The 16,479-nt window shown below is 38.1% G+C and overlaps 1 protein-coding gene across 3 annotated transcripts in view; it reads left to right on the top strand.

The window, feature by feature from the left end:
* Pcsk5 (proprotein convertase subtilisin/kexin type 5) overlaps positions 1-16,479 on the top strand; it is a 434,410-nt gene that overhangs the window by 282,111 nt on the left and 135,820 nt on the right. For 2 of the 3 annotated variants that reach the window (XM_027940145.2, XM_071600559.1), the window contains exons 16-20: positions 1,051-1,244; positions 4,370-4,454; positions 8,120-8,217; positions 8,652-8,781; positions 9,204-9,319. In XM_027940145.2, coding sequence (XP_027795946.2) covers positions 1,051-1,244; positions 4,370-4,454; positions 8,120-8,217; positions 8,652-8,781; positions 9,204-9,319 — 623 coding nt within the window. Of the gene's footprint in view, positions 1-1,050; positions 1,245-4,369; positions 4,455-8,119; positions 8,218-8,651; positions 8,782-9,203; positions 9,320-12,477; positions 15,203-16,479 lie in introns of those variants that run through there. The other variant, XM_027940146.3, reaches the window with a different exon arrangement.

Genomic DNA, 16,479 nt, shown 5'->3' with positions numbered 1-16,479 from the left:
CCATCCCACTGATGGATGGAGCTCTGGCTGTATTTGCCCTTCATGAACATGTCAGTGCATTGACCAACTTGATATTTCCCACATTTCCAACATGCAAGAAAATCACATGGCAAAGGGGCTGGTCCCTGGTTGTTCTCACTCTTCCACTCTGAGCACTGAGGTGGACCTGTGTCTCTGATCCCTGGCTTCTGACCAGAGCTATACAAATATGGGGCAGAGGAGAGGACAGTGACTACCCCAGTGGGAGCCCATCCTCCCCACCCCACCTCTCACAGCCCTCCATACCTTCTCCCTACTCCTTCAAGCAAAAGCTCCCTGTGGGGAGCTGATTTTGGTAACTCCATACCCAATACACCCAGACAGACTCAAGCATGGACAAATTCCTCCTTTTAAGTCCATGTTGGAATTTAAATTCTTCAAGGAAAAGGCCCTTGGCTGTTTCTGTTATCTCTCAAACTTAGCAAAATGCCTGATATTTAATTGGTGCTCAGTAAATATGTGTTGAATGGATAAATAAATCAAGCACCGTCTTTCAGTTATGGACAAACAAGGGAGTTATTTAAAAAAAACAAATTCTCTTAAGCAACATAAATTTAAATATGTTTATGTTTACTTAGATAATAGCATATGACTGCAACCACTGCCCACATGTACAGATCACATGAGCAACAACACAAGTAGAAGAAACCCTTGTTAGAGTGACCTTTGAGCATAAAATCATGGTTCCCACATATCTTCTCTCCAATCCACCAGTACACGTTTGCTCTTGACACCCAGTATGTACCCATTATTCCTTGTGAGGAGCCAGACCTTCACTAGGAGATGGTTGGGGCCAAGAGCCCTCTTGCTGGGTGACTTGGTGCTGGGTGACTGCATTGCTCCTCAGCCCTGTACAGAAAGAAGCTTTAGCAAACAGCATTGAACCCTAGGGATTTGGTGTTGGTGTTCTGACTTTGAGGCTGAGGGCCACTGTTTGCTTAGCCACTCCAGGAGAATGCTGAGGGCAAGTGGCTGGTGATGTACTATCTCTCTTCTTGTTCTCCAATGCAGGATCTGTGTCTCCAGCTGTCCCCCTGGCCACTACTACGCAGACAAGAAGCGATGCCGAAAATGTGCGCCCAACTGTGAGTCTTGTTTCGGGAGCCATGGTGATCAGTGCCTCTCCTGTAAATATGGGTACTTCCTGAATGAAGAAACCAACAGCTGTGTTATTCACTGCCCTGATGGGTCATATCAGGACACCAGTGAGTTGATTTCAAATATTTGGGTTTTAGAGAAGATGTGGGTTTTTCACTTGAGCGACTTTGGGAGGGATGTTCCTCCTTTATGAAATCTGGTTTGCTAAATGTCAAACAGAATTTAACCAATTTATTTTACAAGATGGTTTAGAAGCTTTGTGTGAAAATGCCTGTAACTAACTGTTGTCAGAGGATCCTCAAGACCACTCTTACATTCAGCAATTTGCTAGGAATACTCATAAGACTGAACTCTTATACTCACAGTTATGAGTCCTGGAACAAAGGGATACAAAGTAAAATCAGCAGCAGGAAATGATGAAGCCCAGAGGAAAGCAGATGCAAGCTTCCAAGAGCACCTTCCAGTGGAGCCACACAGGACATGTTCAATCTGTGGCAACATGTTTGAAGTTGTCCACCAGGGAACCTCAGTAGAGACTTGGCACCCAAGGTTGTTACTAGTAGCTAGTGCCTAGTATGCACCAAAATTCTAGACTCCTAGAAGGAAAATTGGTGTTTACTATAAACCATTTATTAATACAAGGTTTGGACAATGCAAGGTACTCTCACTGGAATGATGGTAGCCCTCCACAAATTCTAATTTGAAGGTACCAGCCATGGGCCACTTGGATAAGCAGTCTTGAAAGAATAGTGGCTAGATCAATCTTTTCTGCACACTCACTGTTAAGGCATCGCCTCTATGCTATCAAAGTATACTTTTTTAAAAGTTTAAAAAGTGACTTTCTTATAAATATAGAATGAACATATGTCAAAGACACTTACTTCATTAATAAGGGAACGTGCATAAGGACAAGTGGATTCAAAGATGATCAGATTGCTAGTCCGCCAGGAAAGGCAAAATGAAATCCTTCTGTTGTTCAATTTTGTTTACAGAAAAAAAAAAAATTGAATAATTTCCTACATGGCAAGACAACTCAAATTAGGGGGAGTCTTTTTCTAGTGGACAAAGAATATTTACAACTTTGCCAGACAGAAATTCGTGCATGAACATGTGACGTTAGAGTTTGGGCACTCTTCAGCTGTAATTAGCAAACAAGCAAAGCCATATTGCCTTAGAGAATTAGTCTTTGGGCAGACCTATTAGATAATGTTCCAGTATGTCCCTTCAAAAAAGGCTATAGGTATCTTTTGTTTGTTTCTGAGTTCTGGATAATTTGTCTTAATAAGGATATGATGCCACCATATTTAATGACAGCAATCCATCATGTTTCTGCACAACTTAAAAAATATATTTAAAAAAATCAAAGAAGCAAGAGTTGTTTAAAAAAAAAAAGATCAGACAAGAAGTCTGAAGGAGTTGCCCTTGCTTCTTAAGAAGTGAAATTCTCTTGATTCAAAGGTACTACATACTTCCATACGTAACATGTGGGTTCTGTATCTTACCCTTCAGTGCAATGGGTAGGGATTCTCTTGTAGTTCCTTTTTGCCTCCAAATTTGGAACATGACAGGGAAAAGAAAAATTGGGAGAGAAGAAGGGGCATAAAGGATCCACAGAAATATTCAGTATTTGTTAGGGAAAATAAAGTCAAAATTCTATTAAGAAGCATGAGCCTTGGAAAATAAAGTTGGTTCTAGAATGTTATATAACAACAACAACAACAACAATCCACACACAAGATAACTGAGATTAGGGGCAGGGATTGCTGGGAATAGAACCTGGGGCATGTAGTCTATCACTGAGCTACATCCCCAGTCCCCCTATAGTTTTGTTTTTGTTTTTTTTCCAGAGAGCTTGGGAGATGGATATGTAAGAAAAGATGTTCAAATAATTACTTCTGCTACCACATTGTATTGATTCCAGTGGTCTATGTATCTCTTTCCTATGTAACTGTCTTTTGTTATAGTTTCATCCTTTAATGAGCCTATTTACATACAATATTAGTCATGTATGGACATGACTTATAGTTACTGCCAACACATTTACAGTGCTTTATAGTTTATATCACCCTTTTGAAAAACTACATTTACTTCTGAGGACAGCTGGTAGGTAGGTATCATTGTAATCTCCATTTACCTAGAGAACTTGCCCATTGAAGTGGTAAAAGCAGAATGTAAATCTAGAATCTCTGCCTTCAGATCCTAGGCCATATCCAGTATTCTCAATAGCATAGTGAAGGAGATCATGTGACAACTACCATAACCGTGCCAAGGGCTTTGGGTTTCATGCTGAGAGGCTAAACCTTGATCCAGTAGGACCTTGTAGGGATCTGTAAAGCAGTGTTTCTCTATGGAACTCTGTAGAACATCAGCATTTAAAGAGCAGGTAAGAGAACCTGTGAACAAAGCTTCACTCAGTTCTACACACAGGTGTGACTATAACCCACTTGCATTTCAAAGAAGATACCAAGTTACCAGCAAAATTTTATTCAAAGTTAAAGGACTTCCTTAACACACCAAATCACTGTTTTTCACAGTAGAACAATTGCACGTTTGCCCTTTTTTTTCCAGTGTGGACCAGGGTTTGGAAGTGAACAGGAAAGCCATTATTCACAGTGTACGTTTTCAAATCAAATATATTTTTATTCTACAGAATATAGATATTATCTGAAATATAATAATATTCATGTCAATTCCACAGCAGCAATAGAGTGCAAGCCACTATTTTAGACAATGCAAGAAATAAGCAACTCTTATCTCACAATATTAAGTACAGGTTCCTTTTGCTAGTTAGTTCAAAAGAATAGTCCTGAGAGCTGTGGGCCTGGAGGGCAACAGTCCCATTTCACCACATTGCTTTCCAATCCTTGTGTAGTGGTGGTATACCAGCCTAATGAGTGGGATTTTCAATGCTGGAAGTTAGGAAACCCTGTTTGGGAAGGAGAATGGAAAGAAGAAAAATAAAACTACTCAACTAAGAACTAAGTGGGGCTGCAGTTCTCTTGTCTACAGGGTAGCAGATGAGTGTGAGGTATTTCCCAGCGTAACAGTTCATGCCTGTATTCAGTTTGCAGAGAAGTGGTAACAAATGGTGATTCTGGCTTTCCTACAGTTTTCTTCTCAAGGCATGGGCACTGTAGTATATATTGCAATCATTAGACCATCTCCACATGCTTTTATGCACTCTAATTGAACAACAAGTTCATAACTTTGTTTCTTTTTTATTTTTTAATAGAGAAAAATCTTTGCCGGAAATGCAGTGAAAACTGCAAGACATGTACTGAATCCCATAATTGTACGGAATGCAGGGATGGGTTAAGGTAAGAGAGTGGAGGACTTCATCAATAACACAGCCCCTGGAGTTTCTCAATGTAAACAAAATTTTAAAAAATTAGAATGAATAAGTAGGGCCAGAGCTGGAGCTCAGTGGGAGAGCACCTGTCTAGCATGTGTGAAGCACTGAGTTCAACCCTCAGCACAACATAAAAATAAACAAATAAAATAAAGGTATCCTGTCCATCTACAACTATAAAATTTTTTTAATAATAAATAAGTATATACATAGCCCTTTTATCACCTACCCTTGGTTTGACTTCCACAGAAGCATTTGATTCCTATTTGCATTACCTCTAACCTTATATCTGAAAAATTGGGTGCCATCTTGACTAAGGGAGGGTTATAAACTAAATAAATTCTCTGTAAAAAACATGACTCAGATACAAGTCAATAAAAATGACCATTTGAGAGGCATTCTTTGTACTTTTTGACCTGCATTGTGCCAGTCAAGGATTACTGTGCAGGTAATGCCAATGAATTATATTTAATCCCCCTGATTAATTCCTTGGATGGTGGAAAGTTATTCCCTTATCTTTATTATTTCTCTGCACATACCCAGTCATTCTCTTATCTTGGTACCTCAGGCTTGGCTCCGTTATGTGATGTTATGCACATCGATTTAACACAGGAGATGTTTTCCTTGAATGGATGGCTTGCTCATTGCTGAAGCCAGGTAGTTGTTAGACTCTGTATGTAAACACTTTGCAGCTCTAACAAACTCAGCCACCTGACCTCAGAAGAAGGTTGGACTGTGCCACATTGAGTGAGGAGTTGGACTCTGACTTAACTTAGAGTTAGAATTCTCCTGCACTGGATTCTTTTTCAGTATTGAGAGTGTCTTTGTTTCTACCTTTGATCAGAGGTCAAATGGACAGGGTCCATGCAATTTGCAGTCAGACAATTCTTCACATTAATCAGTATTAGAACATTGTTTTCATTTAAATCCATCCATTATTTGTGGCTTTATCACTTTTTCCTCCATAACCATATGCATTATTAGTTTGCTTAGCACCTTGCATCTTGACACTTCAATTTTGATAAATGTCAGACCCTTCAGCCTAGTAATTCTTCTTGGAAAAGCAACATGGTGGCATAATAGGAAGGAATAAGGAAGATGTGAGTTTAAATCCTCCTTTACTGTTAAGGTGACCTTGGGCAAGTCACCTAACCACTCAGAGCTTCCATGTTCTCATGTATAAAATGGTGCAAATAACCCTTATTTTATTGGACTATGATAATAAAAAATAAATTGTGGTAACATTTATGAAGTACCTATTTCTGCATATGTTACATAATTGGTCCATGATAATTTTTTTTTAAAAAAAAAAGGTTACTTACATTTTTTTTCTTAGAGAAATTCTCTTAGGAAAATTTTATAGAGAAAGTTAAATCAGTGCATATCAATAGAAATATGAGAGCCGTATATGTAATTTTAAATATGCCAGTAGCCATATTAAAAGAAGTAAAAAGTTACTGGGGAAATTGTTCTCAATAAAACCTTTTATTTAACATAATATATCCAAAATATTATCATTTCAACATGGAGCCAACATAAAAAAACTATTAATGAGATATTTTACATTCTTTTTTGTTGTTGAATTAAGTCATTGAAACTTGGTGTGTATGCTCTTAAAGTCCATCTTGATTCTGACAATTTTTGATGAGCAATATCTGTATGCAGATATTTTAAAATCTAGCTGAAGAAGTAGATTTTACAAAGCCAAGATATTCCAGATTTACTCAAAAGTTTGCCAATAACTAAATCAAGTACAAGTTTTTCAAATTTGGATTTAAATAATTAAAATGTAAAACTCAGTTCAGGAGTTCAGCCACATTTCAGCAGTTGCCCCGTGGACAGTGCAGATCTGAACCAGCCAGTTTATCAAAAACGGAAGAGAGACATCCACAGTACTGGGCTCAGGAGTGTGTGGTGGCTTCAGAGTTCTGTGGCTGTTCTCCATTGCATGACCCCTTTCATTCATTCCTTCACACACAGTGCAACTCTGTCTCCAGCTGAATAGATGCCAACCTCAGAAGCATGGCCCTTTCTCAGGCAGCTCTTTTAAAATTTTGATAATATTTTTGGTGGTCCCTATTTCATCCCAGTAAAGGATCCATTTGATGCAGTGTCTTTTAATAACACTATAGAGAGGGAGAAGTAGAGGGATTTCCTGTTAATGGTTTCGTAAATAACAGCTCTCTGGTCAGTGAGACCGTCTGAATGAAGTGCGCTTTTGGTGAGCTGCCCTTCATCTAGTTGAGGCTCCTTGTGTGTTCCCAGAGACTTCTGGGGTTGACCATTTGGCCTCCAGGGACTTGTAAATTTTTAAATAGTGGCTAAGAACAAACAGGGGAACATGTCGATGCATAAAATGCAGGAAGAAAATGTATTGAAATGGTAACAGGGTCTGTTTGGAACTCTTTGTTTTATTTTTTTATTTGTGTGCTTTCCCAATTTCTTTAATGAGCATAAGGAAAACTAAATTCTAATTTTTAAAATTAGTAAGAGCCATATACAAAGCAGACACATAAGATCTCAATTGAAGCAATATAAAAAGTCTAAGAATATAGAAACCATTTGATCATATTTATTAAACGTACGTCTAGGATCATTGATTTTCTGTTTCCAATTAATTCAGTGAGTGATATTTTTATATTAAATATGTCAAATTCTATATATTTGTTTTTAATTTTAAAAATCAAAGTATAGATTGAGAAATATCATAACTGATGGAAATTAGGAGGGAGGAAAAGATATGCATTCCTCCTTTGCATCCTGGCAATTCATTAGATAACTAGATAGAGAAACAGAACATTTAAAAATTATTTAACATAGTGTGCATGTAAATAGTAATATAACTAAAATAAAATACTTGAGAAAGCAGCATTGTAGGTAGCTAATTTTGCTAAATTCCTCATTATTGTTTTAAATGAAAAAATCAAGAAATAGAGGCAAAAGTGTTTGAGAATTTATTTGCATGTGTGCGTGTAGTGCTGGGGATGGAACGCAGGGCCTCAAGCATGCTGAGCACATGTTCTGCCTCTGAGCTACACTCCTAGCTCAACAATTTTGTTCTTTGATGGAACCAATAGGAGGTTAAAATCAGAAACACTTAAAAACATAAAAGGCTACTCCAGGGAGTCTACCCAGGGATCCTTATTACACTTTTATTCAGTTGTATTTCATTTTACCATGTGATCCTACTGCATTTTGAATTATGGAACAATTTTTAAATTTACTGTGGTGTGAGTCTGGATATTAGGGAACTGCTGGGCATATTGTTAGGTAATGTGATTGTTCCATCAGTTGGGGACCTTCTGAGACCTCTGGACCTTCAGATGTTGAGCAAAGTAGGAGGGTGTCTGCCAGTCTAACCAATTCAGGAGAATGTACCCAAAGCCTAGCAGCATGTATATATGCTACAGACATCAGTCTAGGTACCAAGATGGGAAGAAGAGGACATAGGGTTATTTCCCCTGTGTTGAAGCTTTCCCACAATCTACTGGTCTCTGGTGGGCTCTATTTGCTACATAGGGAATCTGGGGAGTCTGGTGGGCTCTATTTGCTACATAGGGAATCTGGGGAGTCGTTACTGCTTTGCCTTGATCACAACAATCTGCTTAGAACTCTGATTTACATTTCTTCCAGCCTGCAGGGATCCCGGTGTTCTGTCACCTGCGAGGATGGACAGTACTTCAACGGCCAGGACTGCCAGCCCTGCCACCGCTTCTGTGCCACCTGTGCTGGTACCTTCTCCCTGCTCTTCCATTTGTTCTTGTGTTTCTCATTTTCCTTTCGTTTGTCTGGTTGTAGCCATCACTCACACACCCCGCCCCCTATGTTTAAAGTAGATGTGGAGGAGTGCATTTCTCTTTTGATAATCATGCATGTATTCTCGTAGTAAGTCAAATCATCAGCACCCTTTCCTCGCTGAGAAACTTAAATATCCCAGTGACATCTCTTTCCAGTGAGAGCAGATATTTTTTTAGCAAGAAAATCTGATTTAAAATAGGAGGAGTTCTCCCCACAAAGGAAAGTCAGGAAAACCACAAATATTAAATTAAGACACTTAAAATTATAATAGATGAATGCCATTTTCAGACTCTTAAAGAAGGAGCCCATTATGCAACCTTTACTCAGGCTTTTTTCTGCGTCTTGCATTTTTGTCTTGTGCTTAAAGCGGCAGGAGCTGATGGCTGCATTAATTGCACAGAGGGCTACTACATGGAAGACGGTAGATGCGTGCAGAGCTGTAGTATCAGCTACTACTTAGAGCACTCTTCAGAGAATGGATACAAATCCTGCAAAAAGTAAGTGGATTTGTCCCCAGCTGTAGCATTTAGTACCTTAGTTCCTCATAGGACTACCTTCAAAAATAATGGGAAAACTTAAGAGTTTTTAATGACAAAATAAAGTTCAATCTTTTACATTTGGACACTGCCCTACAGCTCTAACCCAAGTTGTCAGATTTTTTTTTTTTTTGGCCTCAGGCCCACCTTAAAACTTTCAAAGTAAAAAATATGTTTCAAGTACACATAATATTCCCTTTAAAATCAGTGTCTCCCCGCTAGGTTTTAATGTCATCAAACCTAGAAATTATTGTAAGAAAGATTTTTGTGTTATCTTCAAAGGGAAAATTAAATTTAAGACATTATAATGTTGATAGTAAATACAACTTATCTATGTTGATGATATCTGAAAGGATTTTAAAAATTGAACATTTTTCCCCTAGATGTGATACCAGTTGTTTGACATGTAATGGCCCAGGGTTCAAGAACTGTACCAGCTGCCCCAGTGGGTATCTCTTAGACTTAGGGATGTGTCAAATGGGAGCTATCTGCAAGGATGGTGAGTACAACTTCTCTTTTTGATCTTTTGAGCTAAATATGAGCCTTCTACTTTAAGGTGTAACCTATTTCCATTATTAACAAGCATGCATCAGATAGGACATGCCCAATATCTTGTTGGCATTCTTTCCTCTTGAACTTAACTCTTAATGAGTGTGGGGCTTTGTTGTTTAATTGCAAGAAGAAATCCATCACCTATAGATCCACTGGCCAAGATGACAACTGTTGTTTTTAAATTAATAAACTTTATTCTTTAGAGCCATTTTAGATTCACAGAAATACTGAGCAGGAAGCACAGAGATTTCTCTTATATCCCCCTCCTACCTACATGTATTGCTTCCCCCAATATTACCATCCAGCACGAGAGGCACATTTCTTATAGTGCATAGACATACAAGGATACCTCATTATCATCCAAAGCTCATAGTTTCCATTAGGATTTGCTCTTGATGTTGTATATTCCACGGAATTAGACAAATGTATAATTACATGTATCTTCCATTGCAGTATACAGAGCAGCTTCACTACCCTAAAAATCTTCTGTTTTCTACCTTTTCATACTTCCTTTCCTCCATCCCCATAGAAATCACTCTTTTTTTTTTACTATCTCCATACATTTTCCCCTTAAAGTGTTACAGTGTTTCCTCTTAACGTGTTAAAATCACAGTATGCAGCCTTTTCCAGTTAATTTTTGATGTATTTCTTTTCCATATGTACTTCTTATCCAGTTTTTTAAATGCCACATACAGAGTTCTGTATCCTGCTTTTTGCACTAAGCATTATACATAGGCATTTTCCTTTGTCCTATGTTTTTACAAAGTCTTTGGAAACTTTTTTTTAATAATACATAAAATTCAATCATGCAAAGACTTTAGTTTTTCTATCACTCCTATTATTTGTATTGCTTACAATTTTGATATGTAAATGATAATCAAATGGTTTCTGAATCTTTCATGAAGTTTACAAGGCTAGGAATCAACATTCCAGACTTATATAGAAGGGAAAACCCGAGATGTGATGGTAGAAAGTGCCGAAACAAAGTATCGAAGTTAAGATTTTTAAATATTAGTCCATTTTTACTTTCTTGGTACTGATGAGTCCCAAGTAGAATGCCAAGATCCTGCAGCTTCCCCACAGATTTGATTGAATTGGTTTGGGATTAGCCTGAGGATAGATATTTTTAGAAGCCTCTCCTGTGTCTGATGCTGGCAGTTTAAAGACTATTGCTCTGCCCTGATCCCTCTGATAGGGAAATGGGGAAATGCCAAGTTCTTTCACTTCCTTAGACTCAGTTTTCTCATCTGTAAAAATAATGAGTTTAAGTTATTCCAACTCCAACATGTATGTGATCTTTGACCCTCATGTAGTTCATGCTGAAGGGACTGTAAAATCTGCCTAAGCCTCATGCAGAAAATACATCTCAGTGATATAGAAAGAAATTGTTTGGAACCAAAGATGTTTTAAACATCTTCATAAAAATTCATTATAAAAATAGAAGGCATGCATGTGGAACAGTCTCAATGATAAGATCATTGCCTAGGTCCATTCTTTGCCTTCTTTGGAATGTTCCCTCTTCTGGAAATTTTAGGGGAGGCAGAACAGTTCTGTAATTGGCAAAATATGGACTTGGGAGTCAAAACACCATAGTTCATACCTGGGCTCTAGACCTGGGGCAGGTTATGAAATTCTTTAGGCTGCTTTCCCCTCACCTGCACAAAATGAACAAGATAATACCTGTGACCTTGTGAGGTTATTCCACAACCCCATCTTAGGAATTTCAAGAAGGCATCAGAAGGAATGGGCCATGATGGCACTGTTATGACAGCATATATGGCTTATTGCATGAGCCATCAAAAGTGACTGCATCTTCATAGCTTTTCTGATGTGTGATTGGTCTGACAGGGAGGGTCAGGACCCACTCAGGTGCTTCGTTCTCAGAGTTTCTTAACCAGGGCTAATTCCAACTACACCACTCTGGGTTAACCAAAAAACTGAGAAAGGCTTTTAGGTGGGTAACATGGGACATCCACTGTAACTTGACATTTTTGCCTCCAGCTCTTGTACCAGGCATTTGAAGGTTTGTGATGTTTTAGCTACTTCCACTGAACCCTGGTGAGCGTGTACTAAGTTGTGCAAATGGCATTTTGGTAAAAGAGGGGTGTCGGGATTGTGAGCAGAAATGGAAAATGAAAAACTAGTAAAAGAATGACACCATTGGTGGCATAAAATAAGATGGTAACTACATATTTGTGCTGTTTGTTCCCTTTCAACTTTCATATTTCCATGATTCTAAGATAAGATTTTTTTGTTTTGTTTTGTATTTTAAGTTCTCTGAAATCAGATGCACCTGATAGTTCATGACAGCTTACAACTCTTTTGACCAGTGGGTTCATAGGATTTAAGTGGTGTTGCCTGAGACTTAGGTACAGAGGTGTCTGTTAACTGGATTAAGCTCATAGCTACTACTTCTTGTATGACTTTGAATAACATCTCAAAAGAGCTTCCAAATAATGAATTGTTTGTTGTTCGATGTTCAAAGGAAGGGTTATTGTATAATCACAGAAACCAAAAAGGACATCATATAACAATTACTTCTAATATGTAAAATAAAATTAATAAAATAAAAATAATGAATAATAAAAATAACTAATAAATAATAAAATCATACTTTTTAATATTAAAAATAATAATAAAATTAAAATTCTAATTGATGAGAGCATTGTGTCACAGTTTAATAAGAAGCATTATTTCCCTTGTGATTCTTAAGGTAATGCTGCATGGTAAATCCTGTGTCTTAGCTTCAATGAAATATGGAATAAATGACTGTATATTCTCTGCTCTAGGTAATTCTGAAAAGAAAAATTCCTTGCTTGTGTTATTATTGATTTCTAACTTATTCTCTTTTCAATCTTTTTTTCCCTTTCACAAATGGATACCAATCACATTTACCGTTGGACTGCAATATCTCTCCTTGAAAACCAATGCTGTTGACTGAAATCACTTTGGGTGGACCAAATTTTCTCCTTGTTGACTGCTCCTGAATGATCTCTTCCAACCTCCCAATCTGCCTCTCTGGCCAATCAAAACCTCCTTCCGTGTGTGTGCATCATGCTGCTCTCGACCTCCACTCCCCCTCTCTTTCGCTGACTTCCGGAAAAGCAACGGAAGAGTCCTGGGCCGAAGGAGGCTTCTGTATGCTTGTGAAAAAGAACAATCTGTGCCAACGGAAGGTTCTTCAACAACTTTGCTGCAAAACATGTACATTCCAAGGCTGAGCAGCCATCTTAGATTTCTTTGTTCCTGTAGACTTATAGATTATTCCATATTATTAAAAAGAAAAAAAAAGCCAAAAACAAAAAAAAAAGCAAGCCACCTCTCTCTTTCTTGCTCTTTTTTTTTTCTTTCTCTCTCTCTCTCTCTCTCACTCTCTCTCTCTCAAGTTTGTGCAGGGAGATGGTGAACTGTTTTGTCAGAACTTAAATGGAAAAAAAAAATAAACCAACAACAAGCCTACCTTTTATAACTGGGTGTTTAGTGTTTAGTACTAAACAGCCAGAACCACAGAGACAGTATTGTATGACCAAAGTATTTGATGCCAAAATTTGACGTTAAAGTAATGATTTGATTTCCTGCCCTGGGTTTGAAGGTCCATTCTTTTTTTTCCTTTTGCCTTTAGTTGCTTGTTTCCCCTTTGAGATGCTTAAAAATATTTTTCCAAAATATCACAAGAGCATATGTAGATCAAAAGGAAAAAGAAAGCTCTCGCATCCGTCATTTTGCATACTTGAGCCCACCATTGGGGGAAACGACAGGAAACTGGACCTGAGGGCAGTAAGAACATCCTACAGAGTTAGGTTTGGTGTTTGTCTTAGTATTTCACAGTTCAGCATTGATACTTTCCACACATAATTTACTTGGTGCATTATGTACTGGTTTTTGCATTTTACTCACTTGATAAGTCTGCTCCACTGGTTTCATCGATAGACTTGCTGCTACTGGTTTTTCCATTGTAGATTAGGTTATTTTATACACAGCTGGTCAAATAGGATCGTTCTGTACAGTCAGATTGGCGATGGAAACAATGCAGAGGTACAAGAAAGAGCTGAAACTGACCCAGCTCCCCTGAAATTCAGAGTGTTCATTTTGTAGACCCTGCACAATCTCTTGGTGCTATCTAGCCATTATCCATAGCATTTTTTTTTTCTCCAAAGGCCATCAGAAATTCCATTTGTCATAGTGGGAAGCATTTTGGGTATGATGCAGGAAATTTCTTCCTGGAGTCAAAAGTTTCTAAGAGGCCCTGTATTTTTTAAGAAATGGAATTTATTTAAATAATATTTAAGCTCGTGCTCATGTTGGCCGGGCAATGTTGTTCAATGGTGCTTATTAGAAGTTTTTTCATCTTGTCATTTTAAGAAAATAAAACTGGAAATCGAATATGGGTGGCATGATTGTCCCCTCCTGGTCCTGTATTTTCTCACTTTTCTGCCCTTCTATAACCAGGCCATGCACTTACACACCTGCCCACTGAATGTTATTGAGATCACCTGGGTTTTTTGGTTTTGGGTTTTTTTCATTTGCAAGTGTGGGTTTAGAAACTTCCTCACTGGTTCTCTGTGACTCCATAAACATTTCATGGAATCTAGCAGATGGAATTATAAGAAGAATGCTTCAGATCATTGATCAGAAATGAGGAAACCTGATAAATTTTTTCATAGTTTCTCTGTTTGGGGAAGGGCAGACCCATAATAAGTTTCTTTATTTTTCCTAACAAAGTTCCATTGGTGACCTCATTTGTTTTGGGAGTGACCAGCCATCTTGCAGGTTTTCAGCTTTTGAGAGCTTTATTTCCAAGATGCCGCTGGCTTCACAGCTGAGAAGAGGAATTGTTTCAATATAGATGATCCTGGGAAGGAGCTGGGAATGATGCTAAGTTCCCAATCCAAGCAGCAAGCTGGTAAAAAGCCTGCCTTGAAAATATTCCTAGACATCTGAGTTAACTTCCAACCCAAAGTGAATGAATAACACATGAATAGACTAATGACCCTCTTTCTAGCATTGTAGCTATACCGACTCACATAATAATTCATAAGTAACTAGGAAAACAACTGATCTCGCTGAACAACTTTCCTCCTTACAACACTGCAGGCCCTTCTGACACAGAACCAAAGTTGATTCTGGGTAGGGCATATAGTTAGTTTTCACACTTAAAGGCACAGTCTTTAAGTGGAGAAGTGGCAATGCAAGCCTAAAGCAAGCTCAAGCAGATGGCAAAACCAGATTCGCCTGCAAGGGGATCCAGCTAATTGAATTAACCCATACTATTTAAGGCCCATGGTCACTATGATAGAAAAGATAAAAATGATATCTGTGTTCTTAGACAAATAGCCATCAACATGAAAGCCAAGTTCACTGGGGTCCACCAGCGCACGCTCCATTTCCCACTGGTGGCCGGTGCACATCATGGAAATACCGGTTTAACTACTAGTGTGTTACTGCCTCGTTTACCTACATAACATTATTAACTAGAACATAATGCTTTCAAAATTTAAGTTAATGTTATATATTATGTATAAATATATATATTCATAATGAGATATATGTAATGGATAGTACAAAGTTTGGAGAAATGACAAATGCGCTAAACTTCTAGAGACAAAAGCCCTATCTTCTGTTCTCTTTTGTCTTTTTTATTTTTAATTCACTAATTAAAAGTGACCCATTGTTAAATCCAAATCCACTTTACTGAAAAATACTGTACATGTGTAAAATGTTCAGTTGTTTTTTTGTAAAATATAGTAGAATGGTTGTAATTGATACTGGCCAAAATCAATGTTATTCCATATTTTATTTTTTCTATTAAATTAACCTAAGTTCCTGTTTATTTGATCTGTTCATACCCATGCATAAACAACTCTCAAAGGGTAAGCTGAGAAGCTTCTCTGTTTCCACATAGACGCAGAACATGAAGGAAAGTTAGAAAAGAACATCTGAGCAGAGGTGGGGATTGAAATGGAGGGAGAAAGAAGCAGAGTGGTGCAAGAGGGACACAGGTGAGATTTGGACATTTTTAGGAAGTAGGCAGAGAAAAAAATCTATAAAGCTTGACATAGTTTCCATGAGATTATGCACGCGTTGGTGCCCTGTGTGGGGCCAACTGGGCCACTCTTCCTTTGTCGTGCTGCACACACCCCCAGTCTATGTGTGTAGGGACTTGGTGGTGGGCAAAGCTGGTGAGAAGCCTAAGCGCTATTAAAGGGAAAGATGGCCTTGTTCAATTTGCTGACATCTTGTGTAAAGTTGATGGGCTGTATCCCTGGATGCCTAGAGCATGACTTTGTCTAAAAGCCATCTCCAGTACATGCTACAAGGTGGTACTGGACTGTGAGCTAAAATCAGCAGCGGAGTGTTAGTCTTTGTAACTCCTGCTTGAGATGCAATCACTAGCCTTGAAGTTTTGATGCCCTGCCTTTTGAGAAGAGAAATGATAAATCAGTCAAAACAGCAAACAAATTGAACTCCAGCAAGGTTTAAAGATCTCAGGATACAAAAGATATAAAAGAGAGCCTGAACAGTCCCAAAGTCCCAATAAGGGGAGAGAAAGAGTGATTTTATTGACCACTTACTATATGCTATGCAATGTGAGGATAGCATGCACATGCTGATGTAAAATATTTCTCTTATCAGAAAAACTCTAGGGCAGAAGTGCATGTGTTATCCTCTGTTTACACATAAGAAAACAGGCACAAGTACTTGAAATAAGCTAATGGAGATGACATAGCCAGACTCAAAATAATAGTAATAAAATTGTAACAGACAACAAAAATGTGGGAGACACTAAGTTGTTAAGCTCAGAACAGGCAAAGACTCCTTGGACTTGAACTGGTGGGGTACATTCCCTGGAGCAGATGGAACTTGAATCAGTTCATTACCAGCAAACCTGTGGCTTGTGAGACGTTCAGGACAGCAAGATGTTTTCATGTTTTTAATCTAATTAGTCTGTCACTACAAAGGACATTTCTGATTCAACATTTTATAAATTAGTCAAGAAAAATCTTCAGTTTTATAGTTTGTAGAAGATGGATGGTGCGTCATCCTCAACTCCCTTATCCATGGAAGACCTTACTAACTGGCAGTCCCCATCTGCAGATGGACCAGAAT

Source organism: Marmota flaviventris, chromosome 13 (assembly GCF_047511675.1).
Source record: "Marmota flaviventris isolate mMarFla1 chromosome 13, mMarFla1.hap1, whole genome shotgun sequence".
NCBI classification, from domain to species: domain Eukaryota; kingdom Metazoa; phylum Chordata; class Mammalia; order Rodentia; family Sciuridae; genus Marmota; species Marmota flaviventris.
Note: the sequence above shows the minus strand (reverse complement) of the source record. Positions and strands in the feature narration are given on the sequence as shown.